The following is a 24,632-nucleotide window of genomic DNA, read 5'->3' on the forward strand; positions in this document are numbered from 1 at the left end:
TGGCTACTACTTAGACTTGGTAGGCAAGTACCCTTTTACGGCGGCCAGTCCTACTATTGTTTAGTAACTGCTACTACTACATGTACCTACATATTCATGTAGTATTGCCAGCTACGAGGAGCTTTAAATTTAATTACGCAAAGTACCTTGCCGTTACGGGCCACTATTACTATTCAACCGTTATTCTAAAAACGTCACAGCCCATCAATCAAGGGCGCCCACAGAGCTAAATGTCCCTACCCTCAACCAGATAGCTCAACCAGATACCCCAATTAATTCTCACTGTTTCGATACCATCCCGCCCTTCTACTAATGAATTAATTAGCCTTTTCCACTACAATCTCCCGCCTCCTCCTCTACGTACGACATACTCCTTATCAAACCCAATATTAACTTTTTTCCTTCTCCCCGCCGCATGCACCTAAGCGTCCCAAAACCTAAATTCTCAGGGTTAGGGCTCACTGCTGCATACAGTTAGCGCCCGGTCCCATTAGTTCAGCTTAAGCGCGTGGGCGGGACCCTTGTAAGTTGTCGCCCTGGCGACCTGCCAAGACTCAGCTATCTTTGCACCGAAAAAAAAAAAAGTTGTGCACAAACTCTCGATATCCTCAGATTTGCAGAGGAAAAAAAACTCCACCTCTAAAAACTCCACCAAAGGCTCCAATTCGCCCACCATGGTCTCTTGTAATTCGCCCCCTATCCCCGTTCAATCCCCCTCAATTGCCTTGCCGCAAAACACTGACAATGACAATGCCCGGCCAACGCTAACGACTATACAGTCTCCTGCGAAGTTTGCAACGACGTAATCAAAAAGCCCAAGCTCGACTCGCACCGCGGCCAGTGCCGGGGCGCCTACTTCACATGCATCGACTGTAATACGACCTTCAGCGGTAACGACCACAAGACGCACACCAGCTGCATCTCCGAGGCCCAAAAGTACCAGGGCGCGCTCTACAAGCCCGAAAAGGGCAAGGGCAAGAAGGGCGCAAAGGCTGCGCAGCAGCAGGTCGTTGTTCCTGTGGTTGCTGAGAAGAATGTTGAGGATGTTGTGCAGGTAGAGGAGCCTGTGGTAGTGGTGGAGGAGAAAAAGGAGGAGCCTGTGGTGGAGGAGAAGGCGAAGAAGGAGAAGAAGGAGAAGAAGGCAAAGAAGGAGAAGAAGGCTGCTGAACCTGTGGTTGAGACTGCTGCTGAGCCGGTGGTTACTGCTGAAGAGGTTAAGGAAGAGGCCACGCCTAAGAAGGAGAAGAAGTCAAAGAAGAGCAAGAAGGACAAGAAATCCGAAGATCCAGCACCCACCGCCGAGCCCGAGGTCGCCGAAGCAGTCCCAGTAGTCGCTGGGGCCAGGCCAGTCGCTGAAGGTCCCAAGGGGGACAAGAAGTCTAAGAAGGACAAGAAATCTAAGAAGGACAAGAAAGAGAAGGCCGCGGAAGAATCCGCTGCCGAAGAACCCAAAGCCGAAGAACCCAACGCCGAAGCTGTAACCCCCGAGGAGCCTGCATCAGCCGCTGAAGAGCCCAAAGAAGCTGCCACCGAAGAGGCCGAAGCCGAAGCCGAAAAGCCTAAGCTGACCCGCTCGCAAATGAAGGAGCTCAAGCAGAAGCGCAAGCTTGAAGCCGAAGAAGGCGCGGACGAGAAGGAGGGCGCGCCAAAGTCAAAGAAGCCCAAAGAGGAGATCGCGAAAGAAGTTGCCGAGAGGCGTGTTCTGGGGCAGGCCTTCATTGACCTGATCCAGCCGGGGTCGTATCCGTTGCAGGTCAAGAAGGCGGTTGAACAGTTGGAGAAGACACATGGTGCGGAGGTTGTGCAGAGGGATTTGTGGAAGGCCCTGTGTGTGAAGAAGGAGAAGGATGGAAAGGTCTCCCTGCGTCTGATCTAGATCTAAGCGGAAGCTAGCTCAAAAAATGGTATTTGGGACGTGAGGTCCATTTGGTGTAATAAAATAAAAGTCTTGTAAATTAGGCATTGCTTACGGCGTCATGAGCATTAAAAGTTTAGGTCTAGGCAATTGAGATACTTTTTTCAACTGTAAACATTCTCATGATATATATCTATGCGTGCTAGTCTTTCTATATCCTCTAATAAACAATCTTCAGATATATATAGATCAAAACAAAACAAAACCAATTGTCCGATAAACAGCAGATACGCACAGGTATCTTAATGTCGTGAATACTCCTCTACCATTTACTACAGGTCTCAACCACCTTCAAGTAAACTTCCACGTACATCGTATCCACCGGAGAGTAATATTCGTCTATCTCCTCTTCACATCTACCGGGACCGCTTTTCCAAGCTGCCCATTAAATCTTGTAAAAGCCCACTTTAACGCCAGTGTGCTCGCACTCATAGTCAATGCCGACCCGGCAAAAAGAATGATCCTATGCTCGGTCTTCAAGATTTCCATGATTGGGTACGGATACCATCCATTATAGGAATAACAGCGTTCCAGCCAAAACCAGTAGAAAGTCGCGAGACAACCTGGAACTAGGAGCGCAGGGACGACGCCTACAGTCCATGGTGGAGACAACAAAAGCGCATCGATAAGGAGAAGGGTGGCAGGGAAAAGATGCAAGCTAAGATCTGTAGTGAGTTAGCGAGTTGACATAAAACGTACCAAGCCTTCCAATCTGAGAAATGCCGGTTTTAGAATACGATGAGTGAGCAGTGGTGATTTGAAATATGGCGCGACAACAACAACAGTCCCAGCTAAGACTTTAACATCTTTCGGTATGGAACCGGGGAAAAAGCGACACGATAAACCACGAGATTATGAAGGAAATAGATTTGCAAATTTGATCGGGCCGGGCCGGAATATGTATGTACTGACCGACAAATGTATCAATATGCATTCCAGGCGGCATGACTAGCGTGCGGTCGATCTAGCGATGCACATGAGGCGTTAGTTGTTTTATCCTTCATTTCCTCCTTTCCCCATTCAAATTTAACAAATTAGGAAGAAAATAAAAAAATAAAAGTGAAATTCACAAAGATGTGGTAAGGCAGATTCAGATTGTCACATGGGACCCCCCCCGGTTATGTGATGCATGATATGTTTGAACGTGGTTGGATGAGAAGAAATTTAAGAAGAGGGGGGCAGAAACAACGGTCAAAAGGAAACAGAACAACGATTAGCGAGAAAGAAATATGGGGATTAGTTAGGATGACTATTGTCGCAATCTCATACACTCTAGCGATTGGGGGTATAATATCGGGTAATATTGGACACAGAGTGTAGAGCCTGTTGAGCCAGTGTGCTCAGAATTAAAGAGCCCAACAAGCCGCGTGTATCCGAGTGGATCCAGATACATACATGTATCTCGTGCAGGGCACACGCGACACAAGGACCAGAGAATGGGGAAATGATACCGATACCAATGAAATATATAAACAAATTATATATAAACAAATTATATGAGGGACAAAGGGACGTGAGACTCACAGCTGTGAGGCCCCAGTACAGCAGACTAATCAACACCTCCAAAGGTGCGCTAGCCACCGCTAGAGCATTCTTGACCAAAAATAGCTTTGGATTGAGGGTTATATCCGCAAGAAATCCGAAAATAAAAGTCAAGGTAGATATCGACAGAGCGATAATCCTAGAAGAGCATCGTGAGGTTAGGTATTTAGCCAAATGATATTTCTTGGTTGCTCGAGCCTTCACAAAAAAGGGCACAAGATCCGATAAGGATTTGAGCCGCATGGGACGGGTAGCAATGTGGTCCGTGAGCCCAGCTATCAAAAACATACGGTAGATAAAGGTGGTTAGGGTTCAAGATTAGGGCGGGGAAATGTGCAAAAAGCAGGAAATTTTAGCCCCCGACAATGGAAGCCAGAATCTTCTGAGGAGAGTAATAGAAATGGGATATTACGTAAGGAATTGGAAATGCCATCTGTATCATCTCCTCGAAGCACCTCGCGGATCGTACCAGTCAGCAGTTTATCTAGATGAGAGATGGCTATAGATCCTTTTTTTTTATTGCAAGAAAGCTTGGATAAGGCGGGGCCTTCCCCGCCTTTGCCTTGGTTGAGGGGGAAAATCTGAAGATGAGAAGATCGACCATACCCATATGCCTCGTTTCTGTATTTTTGCCCATAGAATGTCAGCATACGTTTCATAAGAATTGTTATTTATTATAAACCCGGAGATATGCTCCAATTGCAGAAGAGGCTTGGTTCACCAAATGAGGAATGCAGCAACACTAAATGAGTGGCAAAAGAGGACGGCGAAGGGGCAATTCTCTTACATTTCACCTGGAAAATATTGTAAACTGAATTATGATAAGATTAATGTGTCAGCTATGAGTGATAACAGCTTATTTGGAGAATCATTCATTTCCACAGCTAGCTAGGCAACCTTTGGCACAGAACAAGTGGATGATGGTGTGGCTCACTTACCATTGGAAGGAATACAAGAAGCTCACGAGTCCGGTAGCCTGCCGTGGGGTGTGAACAAATTATCCAATGTCAAGGGTCTTGCATATTTGGAGACGCCAATAGCTATGTGCAGGCAGCAACGGGGTTGGCCGCATCGCCACTCCAGGTGAGGGAGTTTCATCAAACAAGTGTAACGTGGGAAAACAAAAAACAATGGGTAAGGGCTCAGCCGAAGAATGACATACGTGCACAAAAGCTGAAATTGACCGTGATGGAGAATGAATCCGCTGAAGGGGATGTTTCTTGATGAGCGAGCTCTCGACGTTATCAGGTCGATAGGGAAACACTATATCGACTCCGCCTATTTGTCCAGGAGTCCTATGATCCTTCCTATAGCTCATGATTGTTGTCTGTGCGGGCACTTGGATCCTAATATACAAGAAGAAAACGGGCCTCTGAACTTGTATTGGAGAATTTGGATTGGAAATAGAGAGATGAAGCTTGATGAAACCGATGCTGACTGGCAACACAGCTAGAAATGAAGAAAGGCGAGACAGGTATTGCACCTCAGTAGATAAAGCAAAGACAGCTACGGATAGACACTCCGTATTCTCTCATACGTGTTATCAAGGGCTCTCTGGTTGGATCTTGTAGGGCTGACGTAGTGAATCTAGGAAAGAAGCTTCGAAAAAAAGAAACGCACGGATTTGAGCCTGCTGAGGATCAAGCATGCAACCAGACCATGGCGTTAGAGTAGTCTCAAATGACTTACAGGCGGTACGATACCTACTCTATCTTCTACTCTACCTACCCTAGCGGCGGCGGCAAATAAAGCAGCAGCGCTGCTGGGCGTCTCTCTCGGCTTCTTGCGAGCCCGCTCCGAAGGGGGTGGTCGGTCAGTGGCAAGTGTAGAATTGGGTCACCATTATTGAGCCGGACCGTGTGCCGAGGTAACCCGATGTTTATTATTTTATTTCTTCCAAATGATGATCGAGATTTCCCCATGACGATTCTGTTTTTCAGGGAAAAAAAGAATGAGAGACATCATTAACCGGTTATCTATTACCATGTACTTACAAGCTGTACTTGCTACTTGTCTCATACCTATTGTTGCGTCTGTGCCGACCTTGTACGTACGGGTATCACGTACATCACAGCACTCCAGAGTCCAGATGCACGATACACTCGAGCTACCTGGATCACAAATTTAGCCCTCGAGGGCCTGGGGGAAGGGAGGGGGGGTGTGGTCGCGTATCGAAGCGGTTAGATATGTGAATTTTTACTTGGACAACAGGTGCGTTAGAGAAACCCCCTCATCCCTGCCGCAGCTCGCAGCTTTCAAGTGTGTCACTAGGAGCAGGTAGAACATGGTCTCATAGACATGCGCATGGCGTCCACTGTGGCTTCGTTTTCCTACCAACGACAACCTGATCGGCTTGTTGCCCTTCTCCGCTCCGTTCGATAGGGTCCCCTTTCCCCTCTCTTTCCACCGATTTACTGTTCTTCTCTGCGGTTGGCGGCGTTAATCTTGACGATTGATATCAATGCCTGAGAAGGAGCAGGAGATTTTTCTTTCTTTTTCTTTTCTCCTAGAGGGGGTGGTCGGGGAGGAAAGAAAAATATAGCCAGTAGATTGGAGTATATTTCTGGGGTGTGTGAGAGAGAGGGAGAAACCATAGGATACATGATGTATGGTATGGTAAGTACATGGCATCGTATAGTACTCTAAAGAAGGTACCTAGCAAAATCTACCTAGAGTAGGTACAGGTACTACTACGTACCTGATACATAAAAAAATGCTCTACATACACTAGTCAGAGCTGGGAGAGTACATGTATGTACTTCATAGATGGGGTGAAGTAAGGTAGCAAGGACAGGCCTATGCACAGTAAAGTACTCTACTCTAAGAGTATGTAGAGTATTACCACGATGTACGATGTTGTTGCCAGACAAGCGGCTCCAAATCCCTCGGCTTTACGCGATTTACCAGTCTGCGGCTTGCTCGATACGTTACTGCCTCTGCTGCCGCCTCGCTAGAGTGCGCTTTCCCGTGATACAGCGGACGTACATATGGAGATACCGACTGGCCTCTCCACAATTCATGCCCTCGTCCGTGTACTCCACCTGGGTGGTTCGTCCAGTAGGTGCTTGCCATCGCCCCTCTCGTACGTACCGTAATATCTCTAACCCTCCTCCCCCCACCCTGTGATCGACTGAAGAGGCTGCCCCCGGCCACTTCACACCCTCCCGTGGTCGTCTTCCCTTGTAGACCCTGTATGTAACTAAAGAGGTACCCTGCTCTGCCGTCTCTCTTTCCATTCCCACCAACACCCACTGGCCACCCCCGGCTCCCCTCCACCCTCCACGCCCCTCTATTCATCTTTTCCTCACCGGTTCGCACTTCTTACTTCAGTTCTCTATCCTCTCTCTCCCACATCCTCCTCTCAGTGATCCGTACCTTCGCAGTCTGTCAAGTCAGGCTTCAGTCAGTTCGTCAGTCAGTCACCCGGAGTCAGCACGCTACGACCTGAGTACGAATTTCGGTCACCCACAGCAGCAGGCAGCGCTGCCTAATAATACCACTACTACACCTTGTTTTTTTTTACGAATATTTTGTTTTGATACTGCTGCCTTCTGTTTTCCCTGACCAGATATAGCCCCGAATCATTATACTGCATGCGCTCGAACCCTCCCTCGCTGCTGCTGCTGCTCTGATACTATTTCTCTCTACATACTCTTCTATCATTACTATCGCACCCCCCCTCCCCCCCCCTTCGCTGTGGCTCCTGCTACAGTTACCTACTTGATACTGGGCTGTCTGACCATCAACGGTATCTCATACATCATACCTACAATACCTACTGTCTGCCCACTACCTTAACGAAGGGGTTCAGTTTTTATTGCCACCCTAGCCCCTTCCCTTCCCGCCCCCGCCCCCCGCGTGCCCGCCGGCTGTCCGCTGGAATCGATATCTTCACAAGAAGAAAAAACTATTATCGAGGTCTCAGTCGCCGTCTCTCCTACGTGGTAACCACAGGAGTCTCTCTCTCTCAGGCCATCTCTTCCTCTATCCCAGCGTCTATTCGTTTTATCCTGTCGCGACGATCTCATCCTCGTCGCGTTGTCGTTGAATTAACCTCTCTTCCTACCACCCCGCCATCTTTCGTGACGTTATCGCCACCACATCGGATCGAACCTTACTTTTCTCCTACTCCTCTCCCGAGTGTCGCGTTATAGCGATTCCCCCCTCTCATCCTAATTAGATACACAATTCAACAATGCCTCGGGCTCCAGTCGCTGGTCGTGAAATTCGTCGTCGTAGCAGGAATGGGTGTTGGTATGGTCCTATTTCATTTATTCAATCTCATCCATTCTATTCTATTCATTCATTTTGTTTTCTTCGCTCGTTATATATTCCTACCCAGTTCCTTCTTCCGCTCCCAATCCGTTGATATATACAGAGATGGCACATGTTAACAGCGCGATCTGTGCAGGAACTGCAAGGCTCGCAAGGTGAAATGCGGAGAAGAGAAACCTCGCTGCAGTAACTGTGAGCGACTTGATGAGGATTGCGATTACAAGATTCGGCTATCATGGGGCGGTCGCCCATTGAAAAAGAAGCAGCTTGAGAACGGGGCCAACGGTCAAGATCCCAATCCCGACGACCAGTCACAGTTTATTCCCGGTGCTGGCCAATTCTCCATTAATCAACATTTCCCTTCACCGCAAACCTTCGTACAGACCACGCACAACAATGGTACAACGCGGAAGGCCCCCGTACCCAGGGTCGGTAGTGGAAAGAAGACAACAATGTCAAACTATCAGACTGTGTTTTCGGTAGCAGAGCCTCAAACCCCTCCTCAACCTGTGATGCAATCGTCTACAGTACAATTGGATCCCCAATTGAGGATGACCAATGGACGTCCACCTCCATTGCAGCCTCAAACGCCTATAATGCACCCGCAGAATAGGCCAAATCCTTACGATTGGGAACAAAACCTCACCCCTACAACTGCTACTCCCCATTCAACTGGTTATAATGATGACGTCGTCTATAAAACGGAGCATCATCAACAGGGTATCTACACCCCATACACCCCAGTGTCTGGGTCTTTTGTCACACAGATCGCGTCACCTGTGTCAAGTCATGGGAATGGATATGTCCATAGCCCTCCAGGCTCAGTAACCAGTCCCACACACTATTCTCAACCTCAGAACTCACCCCCATTGCACCAGCAACAAAAGGTTTACCATGCACCACCGCCAATCCTTCAAACCCCCACAAAGAGAATCCGTACTAGCACTTCGCCCACACAGCCCGCCCCGAATTCACCGTATATTTACGGCAATATGAATGGGCATTCCGTAACTATGCCACCACATACTACTTCGATTGGAACAGCTTTGAATTACATGCCAACATCATCAGGCGTTTCAATGGAACACCACCACCACATGGCGTTGATGGACCATTCCGCGGTATCGGGTGTGGGGGTAAACACCATCATGCGAAGGGTTTCTGTCGAGAACCTACTTGCCGCACCCTTGCCTAATCCGGATAGCAGCTACGGTTATGTTGACAGATATCCCACCTCAGAGATGGATGAATTCAAGCAAGAAGATAGCCCGAAAGGCATGAATTTTGGTGTAGAAAGTCCAAAGGCCATGAGCTTTGGTGTAGATCATGGCATACCAGATATGGATGGGGACAGCGATGTGGAAGAGATTCCGCGACATAATTTTGGGGACTACTCCCAAACCATGAGAAGATTCAGCCATTCGCGGATGTACCCTAGTGGTGCCCGAGGTAATGGGGTGTATATGAACCCCAACTCGCCATTCTATCCCGTGCAGATCACCATTCCCCGACGGCTTGATCCATTGCCGCAGCTACTATTATCAAACAAGAAGAATATGATGTATTTCCACCATTACCTGCATTACACTGCAAGGTTGTTGGTACCTCACGATTGCTCCGAGAATCCGTTCAAGAGCATTCTGCCGCAGAGTAAGCTATATTCTTTTCCCGGGTGGAGATGCTTATTTGGGTAATCATGCGGTTTCAGCTGACATAATCCGGTATCTTTTTAGTGGCCGTGCAAACGGATCATCTGATGAATTTGCTGCTTGCATATTCTGCCAGCCACCGGGCACGACTTCTCGACCACAAGGAGCCTACAGAACGAATTGGTAGGTTTCTGGATGAAACTGTTCGCAGTCTTCATGCATCTCTGGACGATCCCACTGATGCCAAGAGCGACTCGACCCTCGCAACTGCCATTATGCTATCGTCATATCAAATCATCTCGCCTAATCCGTTTCACATGAGCGGCCTGACCTGGCAAACGCATCTGAGCGCTGCTCGGAAGATTATCCTTGCTCGCGGGGGTGCCCAGGGTATGCACAGTAGAGACAAGGTGTCTTACTTTTTGGTGCGATGGTTTGCGTATCTAGACCTGTTGGGAAGCCTCAGTGGAAGAGAGATCGACGAGCCGTTTTTTAGCGGCAAGTACTGGACCAACGACGATGTGGAAGACGACGAGCAGGAGGAATTTTCCGTAGATTGCTTCTTCGGCTTTACAGGGAGATGTGTCAGCGTTCTAGCGAAGATTGGAGAATTGGCGAGGCAATGTGAGAGGGAAAAGAGATTCCTGTTGGATGATCCCTCCATAATTTCAAGCCATGGCCTGAGCTATCGCGAACAATTGGAATTATGGAGCCCCTCGCAGTCCATCAAAAGCCAGGCCATGGCGCTGCAAAAAGAATTGGAGGATGCTAGGGGCAAGGCGTCTGGCCACTGCAGCCACACACACCATCAGGGAAAACATTTCCAGATGGGTTCGCCTACGGATGCGCTAGACGCTGGGGAACTTTTAGCGACCAATGACGCGTTCCATTGGGCGGCATTGGTGCACCTGTACCGTCGCGTATTGAACTACCCCACCATGAACCCGAGTGTCCAGAACGCCGTTAGGGAAATTGTCAACGCTATGAAGAATGTACGGCAGGGAGGGACAGCAGAGAATTGTCTTCTTTTCCCGCTGTTCTCGGCTGGGTGCGAGGCGATGGAAGATAGACATAGAGACTACACTCTACAGCGGTTGATAGAGGTAGAAAAGAGTGGCCTGACTCAGGTAAGTCAATTGCCTACTTCCTTCAACGCGGCAATCTCGGCTAATCATTTTTTGCGTTTTTTTTTTTTAGGTGAGGCATGCTAGATTACTGATGCAGCGAGTATGGCAAGAGGACAGGCCATGGTGGGAAATGGCGAATGGCGAGTTCATCGGATGAAAGATGAAATATGAAAGAATTTACTGAGCTAGAACATTGGACAACTGGATTTGACGAAGTTTATGATTTACCGGAACGAATAAGGGGAAAGAGACGACAATCGCCGGTCCCCACAGGGGCTTTTCGTCCGAAAAAAGTTTGAATTAGCACTGGCATTAAGCGTGTAGCATGTAGGGTTTTTTGTTTTTGAATTGGGTTTTTCGTTTTGTTTTCACCGCCGAGTGGGCCTTGTGATTCTTTTATCACGCCTTCGCTTTTATACCATATTCATATTGTGCATTTTTGTCTTTTATTTTCATTCGACTCTCCCCATCTTGTGCTTTCTGCTGCCACGCTCCTGCTTGCTGATTTTTCAGATTGTATCGAGCCTCTGGCGCATCATCTTTCATTTTCATTTTTTTTTTATCTAGGGAGGGTCTATGCTCTGTTATGTCATGTTGCGCGAGAGGCATGGTATCTATGATTCTAAGCATGTTGATTTATGTTTGATGCATTTTACGGATACCATTTTTCGATCTCTAATGATTCTTTTCTTTTTTTTTCTTTACTTTTTTAGGGCGGTGTTAATGAGGAGTTTTATTTCCTTTTCACCTTTTTCTTTCTGATGCAAGGATGGGATGGTATGATGGATTCGGATGAAGGACATCTGCGAACATACATACATAGTTATTAGTTTTCGAACAAAAAAAAATATGGCTGGCTTCTTATGCGTACATATTTGGGTTGCTTTTGCTATTAAGCGTGTTTAATTGGCATAGTGTTTGGTACATACATAATTTTCCTAGCTGTCGTTCTTTCGCGTAATAGATAAGATCTAGATCAATTGATGCTACACCACGCACGTATTTGAGATAGGCACTATGTAGGTAGTCTTGTCAGGCCGGACGTCGTTGTACAAGAGATGCTGAACCGATCATTTCAAGTCCCTCTCGCAACAAAAACCTCCCTGCACTGCCCGTAGCCGCCGCGCGCGGTCCCTCACGTGCCCACATAAGCATCTAAAAGCTGACGGCCCAACTCACATGCACCCGCGCCCCAAATAATTAACTTAATTTACCAGCTTATTATAACTACCCACACTACCTAACCAGCGAGATGGGTAGATGCAGGTACTAACCCTTATAGCCGGGGAATCTAATGCCGATGTTTTTGGACAAGGCTGTGGTCGGTCGTATGTGTGTGGTGGGGTGGATAAGCGCATATATCAAGAGGCGTAGAATAGCTAGCTTATCGGACCGTACCTGTACGTACGTATGCTCTAGCTATTGAGGCGTGTAAGTGCTGCCACTATATCTACGGTGGAGATAATTATGTGGAAGGAGGGGGCCGGAGTACGTACGCGCACGTAGGGGGTTCGGAAGAAATACGTGAGATGAATAGAAACAAAAAGGAAAAGAAAAAAGAAAAAGATGAGAAGTACCCTCAAGAATGTCGTTGATATATGTAAAGGGTCGAATTGTAATTCCCATCAGCTCTCAACCCCAGCCGGGCTGAATTCCGGGTAGCTTCGGTCTTGGGGCGCATATATTACTATACCATATCGATACCCAACTAATTGAAATAACATACCAGCCGCTCTTACAGAGAGATATGATCTCAAAGAAGTCATATAACAAACAAAAATAGAAATCTGCTTGATTCCGAATCGCGAACAACTTTAGGAGGCACTAGTATATCAGCCCTATTAATATCACTAGACACCGGCTCAGAACGTTGAAGAAGGGTGTGATTTTTTTTAATCTAACTTCATATGGAATGAGAGATTATTTTCATTCGAGTCAGTCCAGCGGGAACCGGAGTGTGGCAGCGTGGGGGGGAGGACGTGATCAGATCTAGCGATCTGTACCACCTACCATGGTACGGTCTCCATACATGTGGGTGCTACTCAAAAGTGAGTACTACATAAGCAGCTTCGAAAGCTAGACGCCGAGTTTGGACTTACAAAGCTGCCGAAGCCATTGATTCCCCGGGTCTAGCCATCATGCAGAGCTTTAGTTACCACATGACTATCGAGTGAGTGCCTATGAACCCAGTCCCCCACACCAGCCGGGTAACTCTCCTCCACTCCAACTGACTGTGACGTGACTCCACTGTGGTACTTAGTCCGAGTCCTCGACCAAACATCCCGTATAAAGAGTAGTTAAAAATGCAATCACAAGACCCCGCTGCGCTGAAGCTTCGTATACAGGAGCTCGAGGCCGAGTTGGCTGCCCTCCGCACCTCTGCTCAAGAAGCTTCTGGCGATGTCGTCATATCCGCCGAAGCTCGAGAAGAGCAAAAAGAACCAAATGAGAGCCTGCCACTTTTGTTGGATGAATATAGACGGTATGGTAGACAGATGATCATGCCAGAGATTGGGTTTGATGGTGAGGTTTGCTTGATTCCTAATCATGGTCAATGATCGCTGACTCGGGTGCCGGGAGTGTAGGACAACTGCGGCTAAAGCGTGCCAAGGTGCTTATAGTAGGCGCTGGCGGACTTGGGTCACCAGCCGCTGCATATATCGCTGGGGCTGGTGTGGGAACCATAGGGATAATTGACCATGATACTGTCGAGCACTCGAATCTACATAGACAAATCATACATTCTACTTCCAAGGTTGGGATGTCAAAGGTTGAGTCTGCGATCACCTACCTGAAAGAGTACGCATTTAACCATTTACATTCCTCCTCATGAACTATCACTTACTGAAACTATGATAGCTTGAACCCTAACCCTACATATATCCCTCACGTTCAAGCACTCACCTCAGCCAATGCCCTTTCCATACTCACTCCCTACGACCTGATCCTTGATTGTACTGACCATCCCTCCCTTCGTTATCTCATCTCTGACACTGCAATCATCCTCAACAAACCTATCGTCTCCGCCTCCGCCCTACGCACAGACGGTCAATTGATTGTGCTCAATGATCCCCCTGGAGCCGGCCCTTGCTACCGTTGCATATGGCCGAATCCACCTCCGGCCTCTACTGTCACCAGTTGCGGCGAAGGCGGCATTCTAGGCCCCGTTGTAGGTGTCATGGGTGTTCTCCAAGCCCTCGAGGCGATCAAGTTGCTTTCTAGACCGGCTCCCCCAGAACAGAAAGCGGCGAGTATGACAATATTCTCGGCATTTCCACAAATGGCATTTAGAACTTTGAAGATGCGTGGGCGAAGGAAAGCCTGTGTGGCATGTGGAGAGCCGGCTGACGCAAAGGATAAGATAACGAGGGAAGCAATGGAGAAGGGATTGATCGATCACATTGCGTTTTGTGGGAGCAGTGCTCCAGTGGGGTTATTGAAACCTGAGGAGAGAGTCGATGTGAGCGAGTATATGAAAGTTCGAGATGAGGGAAAGGAACATACCTTGTTAGATGTGAGAGATGAAACACAGTTCGGGATTTGCAAGTTAGAAGGGAGCCTAAGTAATATATCCCCACGCTTTAGTGCTTGACTGAACTATACTAATGATGTAAAAGACATTCCATACTCTGAATTCGAGTCGCTAGCACTCGCAGAGGATACGACATCCAAGGTCCCAGAATCACTGAAATCACTCCTAGCTAAAAGCTCACCCGAAGCGCCAGTTTATGTCCTCTGCCGTCTCGGGAACGACTCACAGCATGTTACGAAACATCTGAAAGATGCAGGTGTAGCGGGAGGGCGTGTTTTTGACATTAAGGGTGGCATTTCAGAGTGGGCTAAGAGCGGGGTTGCTGGCCCCTTCCCGCAGTATTGAGGGTTTAGATATGGCTCGGGATTTGGTGGGATGAGTAATTATAGTGCCGGTGAAGATTGTCGAGAAATAGATTTAGACCCATCCCTAATATGTATTCCAAAATATCTGTTCTTGATCTAATTTTTCTTTAAGTGTACAACCTTTTTCTTGAGGAAAAATGAAGAAAAGAAATTCCGAACTCTATTTTACTTGTATATTATCACTCGGGGAACATCACTCACCCGAGTTGTCTCTCACTTCGTTAAAGTAGAGGACGATATATATTTAATTAGTAAATATATATATATAGTAAGACGATGAGGGTGTGGATCATGAGTGGTGTGACTATGAAGCGGAGGGCCAGCGCAGTTAACAGCCTAAAAGCTCTGGTATCTCCATGATGGATGGATCTTTCCCTTGGATGGAAAGAAATCTTGAGTATATAGATCGGTACTAGTAAAAGACGGGGTGAGATAATAATAAAGCGCTGTTAAGAAGTACATGTAGCCATCTCTTCTCTGATCATATTGATAAATGGGAGGAGAAGCCAAACGAGGAATGAATCGTTAACCATATATCCAGATGAATCCGATTGGTTTGTGAAACTCTATTATAAGTCGTACTCAGCTTTTTAGGTTTGAAAATTTATTAAACTACATATTCACCAAGACGTCTAACTATGCATTATCAATTGAGTGTATTCGTGCGTGAAACAATTACTAGAATCCCAACCTTTGCGAGCACATCCCACTACAGAAACACATGACAGGCAACGCCCGGTGATAGTTTTATATAAATGACACATTAATGCTAACCATTTGAATATTCACATACCCTGAGCGCTGGCTATTAAAACATTTAGCTTCGATCTTTCCAACCACGGAGTTCCCATATCTAGCTAGGCGCCGTGGAAATGTGTACCTAGAATATTCAGTAAAGTCGTCGGGAAAGTCGTTTCTGGGGTCCCAATTCTCGCTGGGAAATGTCAATACTTTAGTGGAGGGAAAGTCGTTTTGAGGGAAATCGGACGACTTTACTGACGATAAAATGATATTCAAAATGACTTTACCAATGACTTTACTGATGCAATTACCGGCCACGCTTCTGTCACATATTTTGAGCGTATACACATGGGGGGATAAGTTTTGGCCACCGGTGATGCTTCACATGATTGACCAAAGCCATCGTCAATGAAACCATTCATCATCGAGAATCCTACTATTATACCAGGACTACCCAGCCAGAGTTGTCTGCATGTATATACAAACAATGGATCCACCAAAATGAAATTGTATTCTTTAACTGTTATAAGCTCATTAATGCCAGATACCATTTGATGACCCCATCGAAATATTCTACTTGGGGACTCAACTATCTCGAGATCTAGAGGAGGAGCTTCATAGGAAAACAGGAAACACCGGAAACTACCAGTAAATTCGTATTTTCTTTGCCTTTAACATGCCTTTAACAGGTAAAGTCGTCAGTAAAGTTGTATTTTATTGCATTTAACATGCCTTTAGCAAGGAAATGCATCTGTAAACTCGTCGGTAATAGGACAGGAATGCCTTTAACACACAGTCGGTCTGTTATTGCATCAAATAATGTGTATCTCGCAACTTTTTGTATGGGAAACGTCATGTCAAAATTGATACATTTCCACGTCTACTAGAGCATGCAGGGTGCATCTTGGCAAGAAATTACATACATAGTAGCTAGATGAAATTTCTAGCAAGTTCAAAGGTTTACATGTGTTATAAATCCCTCCCATCCCTCTTTGTTTGTTGTACATCTTCATGTGTTGATTCGAATTTACACAAGACAAATTAATAGCCACGAACTAAGTAGGGTGATCACCTAGCTACACCTACATATAGCTAGTTAGTATATATCCCTTCGTGTGTTTTCACGACCAGGCGCTAATGGGCAGCTTTTATTCGATAATAAACCTAACCCTCATTCCGTGAACCTTTTGCTGTAAAGTCACCTTCTGTGACCCTTCCTATACCTTTTTCAGGTGTCTCCACAGTCTGTAGGTAGCTAGATTTCCTGAATATCACCACGCCGTCATGGGCCTAATATGTCTCCGATTTTTCTCTGACGAATGAAGGGATATATACCCCTTCGTTCGTTGCAGCAAAAACAGAGACATATTAGGCCCATGACGGCGTGGTGATATTCAGGAAATCTAGCTACCTACAGACTGTGGAGACACCAGAATAGGTATGGGAGGGGTCACAGAAGGTGACGTCACAGCAAAAAGAGGTTCACGGAGTGAGGGTTAGGTTTACTACTGAGTAAAAGTCGCCTTCCTGGAAAAATAGCGCCCGGTCACGAAGGGATGGGGGTAGCTTAGTGCCAGACTACATGTAGCTACAAAGAAGCTGCGCAAGGTACGCACCTTGGCGCCAAGAGGTTTGCTGGGTATGTGACGTAGAGTGAAACATACGAGTGACGAACTATGAATCAGACTAGAAGTATCCTATACCAAATCTCTCTCCCTCCGAGACAGACGCCAGCTTAAAGAAATTACCATAGCAATTCCCGGGGCCCAGTGTATTCTAGGATATTATCAGGGTTAGGGTTACATGTTCTATCCCTTCGTGTGTTTTCACGACCGGGCGCTATTTTTCCAAGAAGGCAAAGAGATGGAATCTCTGACTAGAGTTTTTTTCATAGTCTGTCACTCAACCCAAGATCCAAACCCAATCCTTCAAACTTTCCACAGAACTATTACGGCATGAGTATGAGATTGCGTGTTCTGTGGCTTGCTGTGCTGCGTTGGTTTTTAAAGGCTCGTGGTGCGAATCAAAGATCTAGATGGTACAGTGACTATACAAGAGTTTCAATGATTAGATTATGATATGCACTGGTAGCCACGACTCTTATGTTCGTGTGAGGAGTTCTACATGTACACTTTGTCCTTGGTGACGGATCCTGCAGGTTGGTGAAGAAACCAGGTTGGGGACCGGGCCGCCACGTCGAGAAATCTAGGTCTATGTGTCTCATCAATGCATGCGTAGTGTACCGCCTCCAAATCTTTGTTCACTAGTCGAGGAGTATTCGCATACACAAGGCATAATACTGTGTCAAACTATTATAAGCTTAAGTTCATATCAACCACCAATCCCTTAATTGTCAGACGAAACTATCTATCTGACGAGGCCGGAGCCATCAGCCCATCAATTGCCGAACAAAGCTAAACCGCCCTGGTAACCCCCCCGTACAAAACATTAAGCGGGTATCACGACTTCCCCCACACAAACCCAACTATTCGGGATTGTTTTTACCATACAAAACCCCGCGCACTTCCCTACGATTTCCCCACAGAAATTTAGTTATTCGGGGATGCATTTCCCGACGACTTTCCCCTAGTGATGGGGGCACAATACAAAACAAGACGATACTTGAGCAATTTTCGTCTTTTCTCGTGGATTATAGAAGGTGGTCTCGAAATTAACAATACTTGAGCCATATATTGCGCAAAGTCTCGATACTTAGGGTTAGGGTCAACTAGTCGAGCTTTCGTATCAGTTTACCTCACAATGATATTTTTTTGCACGAGGGTTTTTAGGGGAAGCCATCAAAACTAGATTTTAAAGCTGGTATGGAGATCATAAACGATCACTCGCAAGTTTCGAAAAGTCTCGAGACTGTTTTGTCTTGTTTTGTCTTCTCTCTTTCTGGTCCTGTTTTTGTTTTGTCTCGTATTTCGGGACAAAGTCTTGAGACTTTTCGTCTTGTGCCCATCACTACTTTCCCCACGTAATTTTAATTATTTTTACTATACAGTATTTTAAACTTTACCCATACCAAAAACGACCCATTTCCCGACGACTTTCCTCACACAAAAATTGATGCATTAACTAATGCACTTCCACTCGTAGTAGAGACGGAATCGTAGAATTCCGAGTGACACCTTATGACATAGCAACTACCCAATCACGAAATTTTAATCGCTTATAACTTTACCACCACAAAAGATATCAAAAATCTGTCAGAACAAATGCTAGAGACAATGAAGAAGAACAAAATGACCGGACATATTTCTGATATCTATCATGGTCATGAAGTTATAAGAGATTGAAATTGGCTGTTTTTGTATGTAAAAAGCGCCAAGAGTGAACAAAGTGGAACAAAATTATACCCATTTATACCCCCAAAAAAGCATACCTGCCTGAGCCGTGGCAGTGAGGCACCAAGACGGCTAGAAATAGGCCCTCTGATTGGCCTGGGAGTCACTTCCATATGCCCCCGTGTCACCTTTAAGACTAGGCGCACCATAGCTAAATTAAGCCAGTTATATCAATCGGCATGTCACAAACGCAGCGTGAAGTGATCCGATAGTCTTATTGGTCCTTGATTTATTGGCCTTCGACCCCCTCTAGCTCCAGCTCTCTCCAATGTACTCTACTCACATCGTAGTGTTTCCCTCTGCGGCTGCGGGGGGATTCCCTCCGATCTGTCACATACCGTAGCTCAACCAATCAGATTAAATGAGTGTTTAGATTGGGGCTCTTAGAGTCGACTAATACAGTTGGACAGAAAGTCCTGCACTTCCTATTTGCTGCAACGTGCATGAGTTTCCGACGAAATTTCTAGAGCCGGAATATTACTGTTAACTGCTTGTGGCCAACGCTTGTGTTAGCAGTATACGTAACAATCAACATGGTTCGCGACATTCATCAAACCCCAACATAATAACTCTACCCAGAGACGTACCCGCATAACAGCTAAATTAATCGGGCTCTATAGTGATAGAGCAGGTGAAGCTAGTCGAATAACAGAGAGATAAAATAGGGCGTGGTTATATATGGATGTTATTAGCTTTGAAATCTTGACGACGGAATTGTGCTCCAAGTTATCCCAATTGCAACCATAAGCCTATGATATGATTGCGCTTTTGTACATATGAGCGGCCGTATAGGCCGCCTATTGCTGCGGGGAATTATCAGGAAGTATTTTAATTGGATTGCTCACGATATCGGAAGGAAACTAACATCATGACCTAGAGGGAATCCGTACTATAATAGGCTGAGGTCAAAGAACAAAACGTTCAAACATGGACGGGTTACTGTGATGATCGGGATTTTAAAACAGCAGCCACATATAGCCGTATATATATTACCTCTATCTTCTCCATTCTTTTCAATATAATAACCACCCGTTCGTGCGAGCAAGGAGAGGCTCGGTGCAATGCGCGCATATATATGTGAATAGGGTTTGGATCGAAACTGACAAGACTAGCTATATATCGTTGCGCAGAGGACTAAAAGTGCTCACTACATCTATCACTATTTAAATATTGACTATCTATTTAGGAAAGTTTGCTCTGATATTGTCAGATTAATAAGTAGAAAGCTGAATGATCGTTTTTAACGTACATGAATCCCCATACGTGGTATATAGTCCTCTTTGATCCTACGTCCCGTACTCCTTCAGCTTACACTATCTGTGGATTCCGCTCACGATACGCGACAAAATTCTGGACCGTCGTCCTGTAATCGTAATAGATATTCTGAATGTTCCGTACTCCGTTCTCGTTATAATGGCAATTGTGGAGGACTTGTAAGGGGCAACCAAGGCTTGATCGCTCATTATCGAGGTTTTCGAGTTTCTGAAAACACCGCCATCGTTAACCTCAGCGCTTTCTCAATATAAGGATTATTTGTTCTGGGAGACTTACGATTTTGTTCTTCAATCTTCGTCCCCTGAAAATCTTCCACACCTTCCAAGTCTTAAAAAGGGTCAAAATGGCGACTAGGACGGCAACTGCTGCGAGAGAGGTATTTGATATGGATACATTATCCCAGCTACCGGCGTTCTGGCTGAGGGTTTCGAAATTATAAGTTTCATTTTGGTGCGAAGATGAGTCTCGCAGGAATAAAGATTTTGTGAAGACTGGCATGTAGATCCGTGTAGGTTTAGAGTGCAAAGTCGCGCGATATATATAGTATACGCAGCAGAGCTCGAGAGGCAGCGAGTATTATAAACGAACCTTCGAATTAACCAGGGATTATAGGTGATTTATAGTTGGGAGTTGTCTACAGCCTTGCCAGCATGCGCACGTGACCGTACAAATATCCTCTTGTGCAGAAAAAATTGTAAGTTCTTTGCTCTCCCGCCGACCGCTCGCTCTCCCCAGTGAAAAATGCTGCAGCTATGAGAATTTGTTTTTCCGAATGGCTAAGTCAACTTGAAAAGCTATTGGCCGCAATGCGAAAGGTTTACCTTGATTACTCAAGTGAAAGGAATAAGTAAATTGGTATATGACATGTCGTAGCCTTTCATACCAGCCTGCTACGATCACATCACTTCTGTTAAATCTGCACTTCTGTTTAATCTGCGCTTCTACAGATGTTTTTCTCGGCATATGTCCGCGAGCTACGTAAAGCAGTACCTGGTAAGTTGCTCACTTGTATGATTGATGATGGTTCAAACTTACGTACCGAACGCCAGGTAAAACTCTTCTCACAGTACTAGTGTACTCGAAACCCACCTCACCCCCCATATCCCCTCACTGCGGGCAGAGACGTCGTAATCACAACAATACCGCAGTGGCGGGTAGTTGATATACCACAGCAACCAGACACCGGGGGCAGCAACCTGTACAATACCAATATGGCCCACATACCATATGAATTCGGCGCGGTACGATATTTTCTACCAACCCTGCCCCTATTATCCTCCTGGTAGGGATTATTCGGGTGGTACTCAGGGTACCGGCGCAACACAAACCCTGGTTCTTAACCAAACTGTTCGTGTCGATATGTTATTGCTGAATCTGCATAATATAGATATAGCTAGCGGTTTAGTTTTGTTCGGCAATTGATGGGCTGATGGCTCCGGCCTCGTCAGATAGATAGTTTCGTCTGACAATTAAGGGATCGGTGGTCAACATAAACTTAAGCCTATAATAGTTTGACACAGTATTATGCCTTGTGTATGCGAATACTCCTCGACTAGTGAACAAAGATTTGGAGGCGGTACATTACGTATTGTTGAGACACACAGACCTAGAGTTCTCGACGTGGCGGCCTCGTCTCCAACCTGGTTTCTCCCCCAATCGATCTGGATCCATCACCAAGGACAAAGTGTACATGTGAACTCCTCACATGAACATAAGAGTCGTAGCTACCAGTGCATATTATAATCTAATCATTGAAACTCTTGTACAGTCACTGTGCTGTCTTTGCACCACGAGCCTTTGCAAACCAGCGCATAACACTATGTCACAGAACCCGCAATCTCATACTCATTCCGTAACAGTTTTGTGGGAAGTTTGAAGGATTGGGTTCGGACATTGGGTTGGTTAAACCGTAAATTAGCAGCCTAGGACCTGCGGACACACAGACGATGCACCCAGGCTTGTAAGATCGGGCACACCATTCATCGGTACCGGAGGCTAAACCGCTGCTAAGATACTTGTATCCTTTAAAAACGATAGGACTACTCTAGAGAATGTGTAGAGTATCCTTGTTCTTATTTCTATGTTTTAGGTGGGGTTGATACGTGGATCGAGACGTCCAGCCAGGGTCGTTGCACCGTGCACGTTGTAAAATGAGATGCGTTTTTACCCGACCTACACAGCTTATCACTCGAATGGCTACCACAGTGTATCACAGCTTATCACTCGAATGGCCACCAAGCTGATTGGTCAAGAGAGAGAAATCCTAACCCAATAACAACTAGGGCCCCCCCCACCAAAATCTTCTACACCGCAACAAAAAGGTCCCATAAATTGAATTAACCAAGGATAGCAAGATGTACATGGAGAGGGAAAGAGGTGGGGTGGGCCGAAAATAGGAAGGAAAGCAGAAAGTGAAGCAGGGAGAGAAGCTGGCAAAGGAGCTGGCAAAGGACTCTAGTAGGAGTGGAAATGCATCAATTTTGACGTTTCCCATACAAAAAGTTGCGAGATACACATTATTTCATGCAATAACCGACCTACTCTGTGTTAAAGGCATTCCTGTCCCATTACCGACGAGTTTACTGATGCATTTACAGATGCTTTTACCTGTTAAAGGCATGTTAAATGCAATAAATACGACTTTACTGACGACATTCCCCGTTAAAGGCACGTTAAAGGCATGTTAAAGCCAATAAAGTACGACTTTACTGACTGTTTCCGGGGTTTCCTGTTTTCCAATGAAGCCTCTCCTCTAGATCTCGAGATAGTTGAGTCCCTAAATAGAATATTTCGGTGGGGTCATCAAATGGTATCTGGCATCAATGGGCTTGTAACAGTTGGGGAATACAATTTCATTTTGGTGGATCCATTGTTTGGCATATACATGTAGGATATTCTGACTTGATGCTTCAGGTATAAGAGTAGGATGCTCTGTGATGATTCGTTTCATTGGCGGTGGCCTTGATCAATCATGTGAAGCATCACCGGTGGCAAAAACTCCCCCCCCCCCCCCCCCAAAATCTGTATACGCCCAAAATGGGTGACAGAAGCGTGACAGGGAAAGGCATCGGTAAAGTCATTAAAAATCGTCTGTAATGTCGTCCGATTTCCCTTAAAACGACTTTCCCTCTGCCAAAATATTGACATTACCCACGCAAATCCAAGCTCGAAAAAACGACTTTACCGATGACTTTACTGAATATTCTAGGTTACACATTTCCACTCCCCCTAGAGGGAGCTGGCAGAGGAGCTGGCAGAGGAACCGGGAGGAGAGTTGGGAGGAGAGCTGGGACCAGCTGGGGATATCAAAAGTAACAACTCGCGGTCGCGAGGTGGATGGACCCCTCTAGTAATAAGGCACTACAGATTCCGGTAGGATTAATGCGAAAGTGGGTTTTCCGTGACCCCGCTAGCCCCTAATTGGCCCTTAAAAGAGTTTGTAGTCAGCACGGACCTTTTATAGCGCTGACTGTCGCAATAAGTTTACCGGAATCTGTATGGGCTAATAGTAAGTCCGCGCTAGCACAATATGTTAGACCAGTCATTGGATGAGTATAATTTACCAACAAGGGCCGGGAATGTTTGATGTCATCACGCTAGTCTCCTTGTCGGGAGCATCCGCTTGCTCCTAGATCGATAGTATAGTAGATACAGCAATCTCTCACTATAAGGATATGGTTGGGGACCGGAAATGGGTATCCTTATAACGAATTATCATTATAGAAAGTTTAGGGTTAGATTTTCTAGAGTTGATTTGCGTTGCGGGTTCCAAACCCTTTGGTAAAAGTCTGCCTTTTCTGATTTGATTTTTGTGATTCTAGCATTTGAAGAAAATTTTATGCCAAGACTATTACTTTCTATAAGGATACGCATACAAAACCTTGCCTTTTTGGTAAGGATATTCTTATAGTGAAATATCCTTAAAATTATCTATAAAATACACGGGACTGGCAACCCCTCTAGGCGCCTTGGAAATGTGTACCTGAAAAATATTAAATAATATTCAGTAAAAGTCGTCGGGAATGGATTTTATTTTTTGCTGGGTAATGTCAAGATTTTGGTGGAGGGAAAGTCGTTTTTAAGGGAAATCGGACGACTTTACAGACGATTTTTTAACGACTTTACTAGCGACTTTACTGACTACTTTACCTGTCACGCTTCTGTCACTCATTTTGGGCGTATACACAAGAGAAGGGGGGGGGGGGGGCATAGGTTTTGGCCACCGGTGATGCTTCACATGATTGACGAAGGCCATCGCCAATGAAACGAATCATCAAAGAGCATCCTCCGATTATACCGGGAGTATCAACAGGAGAATAGCATGCATGTATATGCCAAACAATGGATCCACCAAAACGAAATTGTATTCCCCAACTGTTACAAGCCCATTGATGCCAGATACCATTTGATGACCCCATCGAAATATTCTATTTGGGGGGACTCAACTATCTCGAGATCCAAACAAAAGGCTTCATCGGAAAACATTGATTTTCCGGCGGAACAATGGGACACACCGGATACCAGTTAGTTTTAACAGGTAAATGCATCAGTAAACTCGTCGGTGAATGGGACAGGAATGCCTTTAACACAAAGTAATTATAATGCGGTTATTGCATCAAATAATGTGCATCTCGCAACTTTTTTGTATGGGAAACGTCAAAATTGATGCATTTCCACGGCTACTAGAGACCCATATCCTTATAGGGCATATATCCTTATAAAAAAAGTATGCTTATAGCGAGAGACTGCTGTACTTCTTGTTGAAAGATAGATTTGGGGGGGGGGGGGGTCCTGTTTATGGCGGTATCTTCTAGATCTACGGGGGGTGGTCTACTGTACGGGGGTGGATCTGATGTTTCTT

At 45.8% G+C, this 24,632-nt stretch overlaps 4 protein-coding genes across 4 annotated transcripts; 3 read left to right on the forward strand and 1 right to left on the reverse strand.

Annotated features, from left to right (window-relative positions):
• Nucleotides 1-674: 674 nt before the first annotated feature.
• H6S33_010607 (uncharacterized protein) lies at nucleotides 675-1,876 on the forward strand (the record flags this gene model as incomplete). The annotated part of the gene is made up of 2 exons (XM_044842558.1): nucleotides 675-684; nucleotides 780-1,876. The coding sequence occupies 2 exons, from the start codon at nucleotides 675-677 to the stop codon at nucleotides 1,874-1,876; spliced, it is 1,107 nt and encodes a 368-aa protein (XP_044696537.1).
• A 5,776-nt stretch (nucleotides 1,877-7,652) lies between these two features.
• H6S33_010608 (uncharacterized protein) lies at nucleotides 7,653-10,665 on the forward strand (the record flags this gene model as incomplete). The annotated part of the gene is made up of 4 exons (XM_044842560.1): nucleotides 7,653-7,711; nucleotides 7,869-9,382; nucleotides 9,466-10,508; nucleotides 10,579-10,665. 4 exons carry the CDS (start codon nucleotides 7,653-7,655, stop codon nucleotides 10,663-10,665), a joined length of 2,703 nt encoding a protein of 900 aa, XP_044696538.1.
• Nucleotides 10,666-12,811: 2,146 nt separating this feature from the next.
• Nucleotides 12,812-14,385, forward strand: H6S33_010609 (uncharacterized protein; the record flags this gene model as incomplete). The annotated part of the gene is made up of 4 exons (XM_044842561.1): nucleotides 12,812-13,031; nucleotides 13,094-13,307; nucleotides 13,368-14,071; nucleotides 14,126-14,385. 4 exons carry the CDS (start codon nucleotides 12,812-12,814, stop codon nucleotides 14,383-14,385), a joined length of 1,398 nt encoding a protein of 465 aa, XP_044696539.1.
• Nucleotides 14,386-19,804: 5,419 nt separating this feature from the next.
• Nucleotides 19,805-20,269, reverse strand: H6S33_010610 (uncharacterized protein; the record flags this gene model as incomplete). The annotated part of the gene is made up of 2 exons (XM_044842562.1): nucleotides 19,805-19,978; nucleotides 20,048-20,269. 2 exons carry the CDS (start codon nucleotides 20,267-20,269, stop codon nucleotides 19,805-19,807), a joined length of 396 nt encoding a protein of 131 aa, XP_044696540.1.
• Between the last annotated feature and the right edge of the window lie 4,363 nt (nucleotides 20,270-24,632).

Source organism: Morchella sextelata (assembly GCF_020137385.1).
Source record: "Morchella sextelata strain SCLS chromosome Unknown scls_5, whole genome shotgun sequence".
NCBI lineage: Eukaryota > Fungi > Ascomycota > Pezizomycetes > Pezizales > Morchellaceae > Morchella > Morchella sextelata.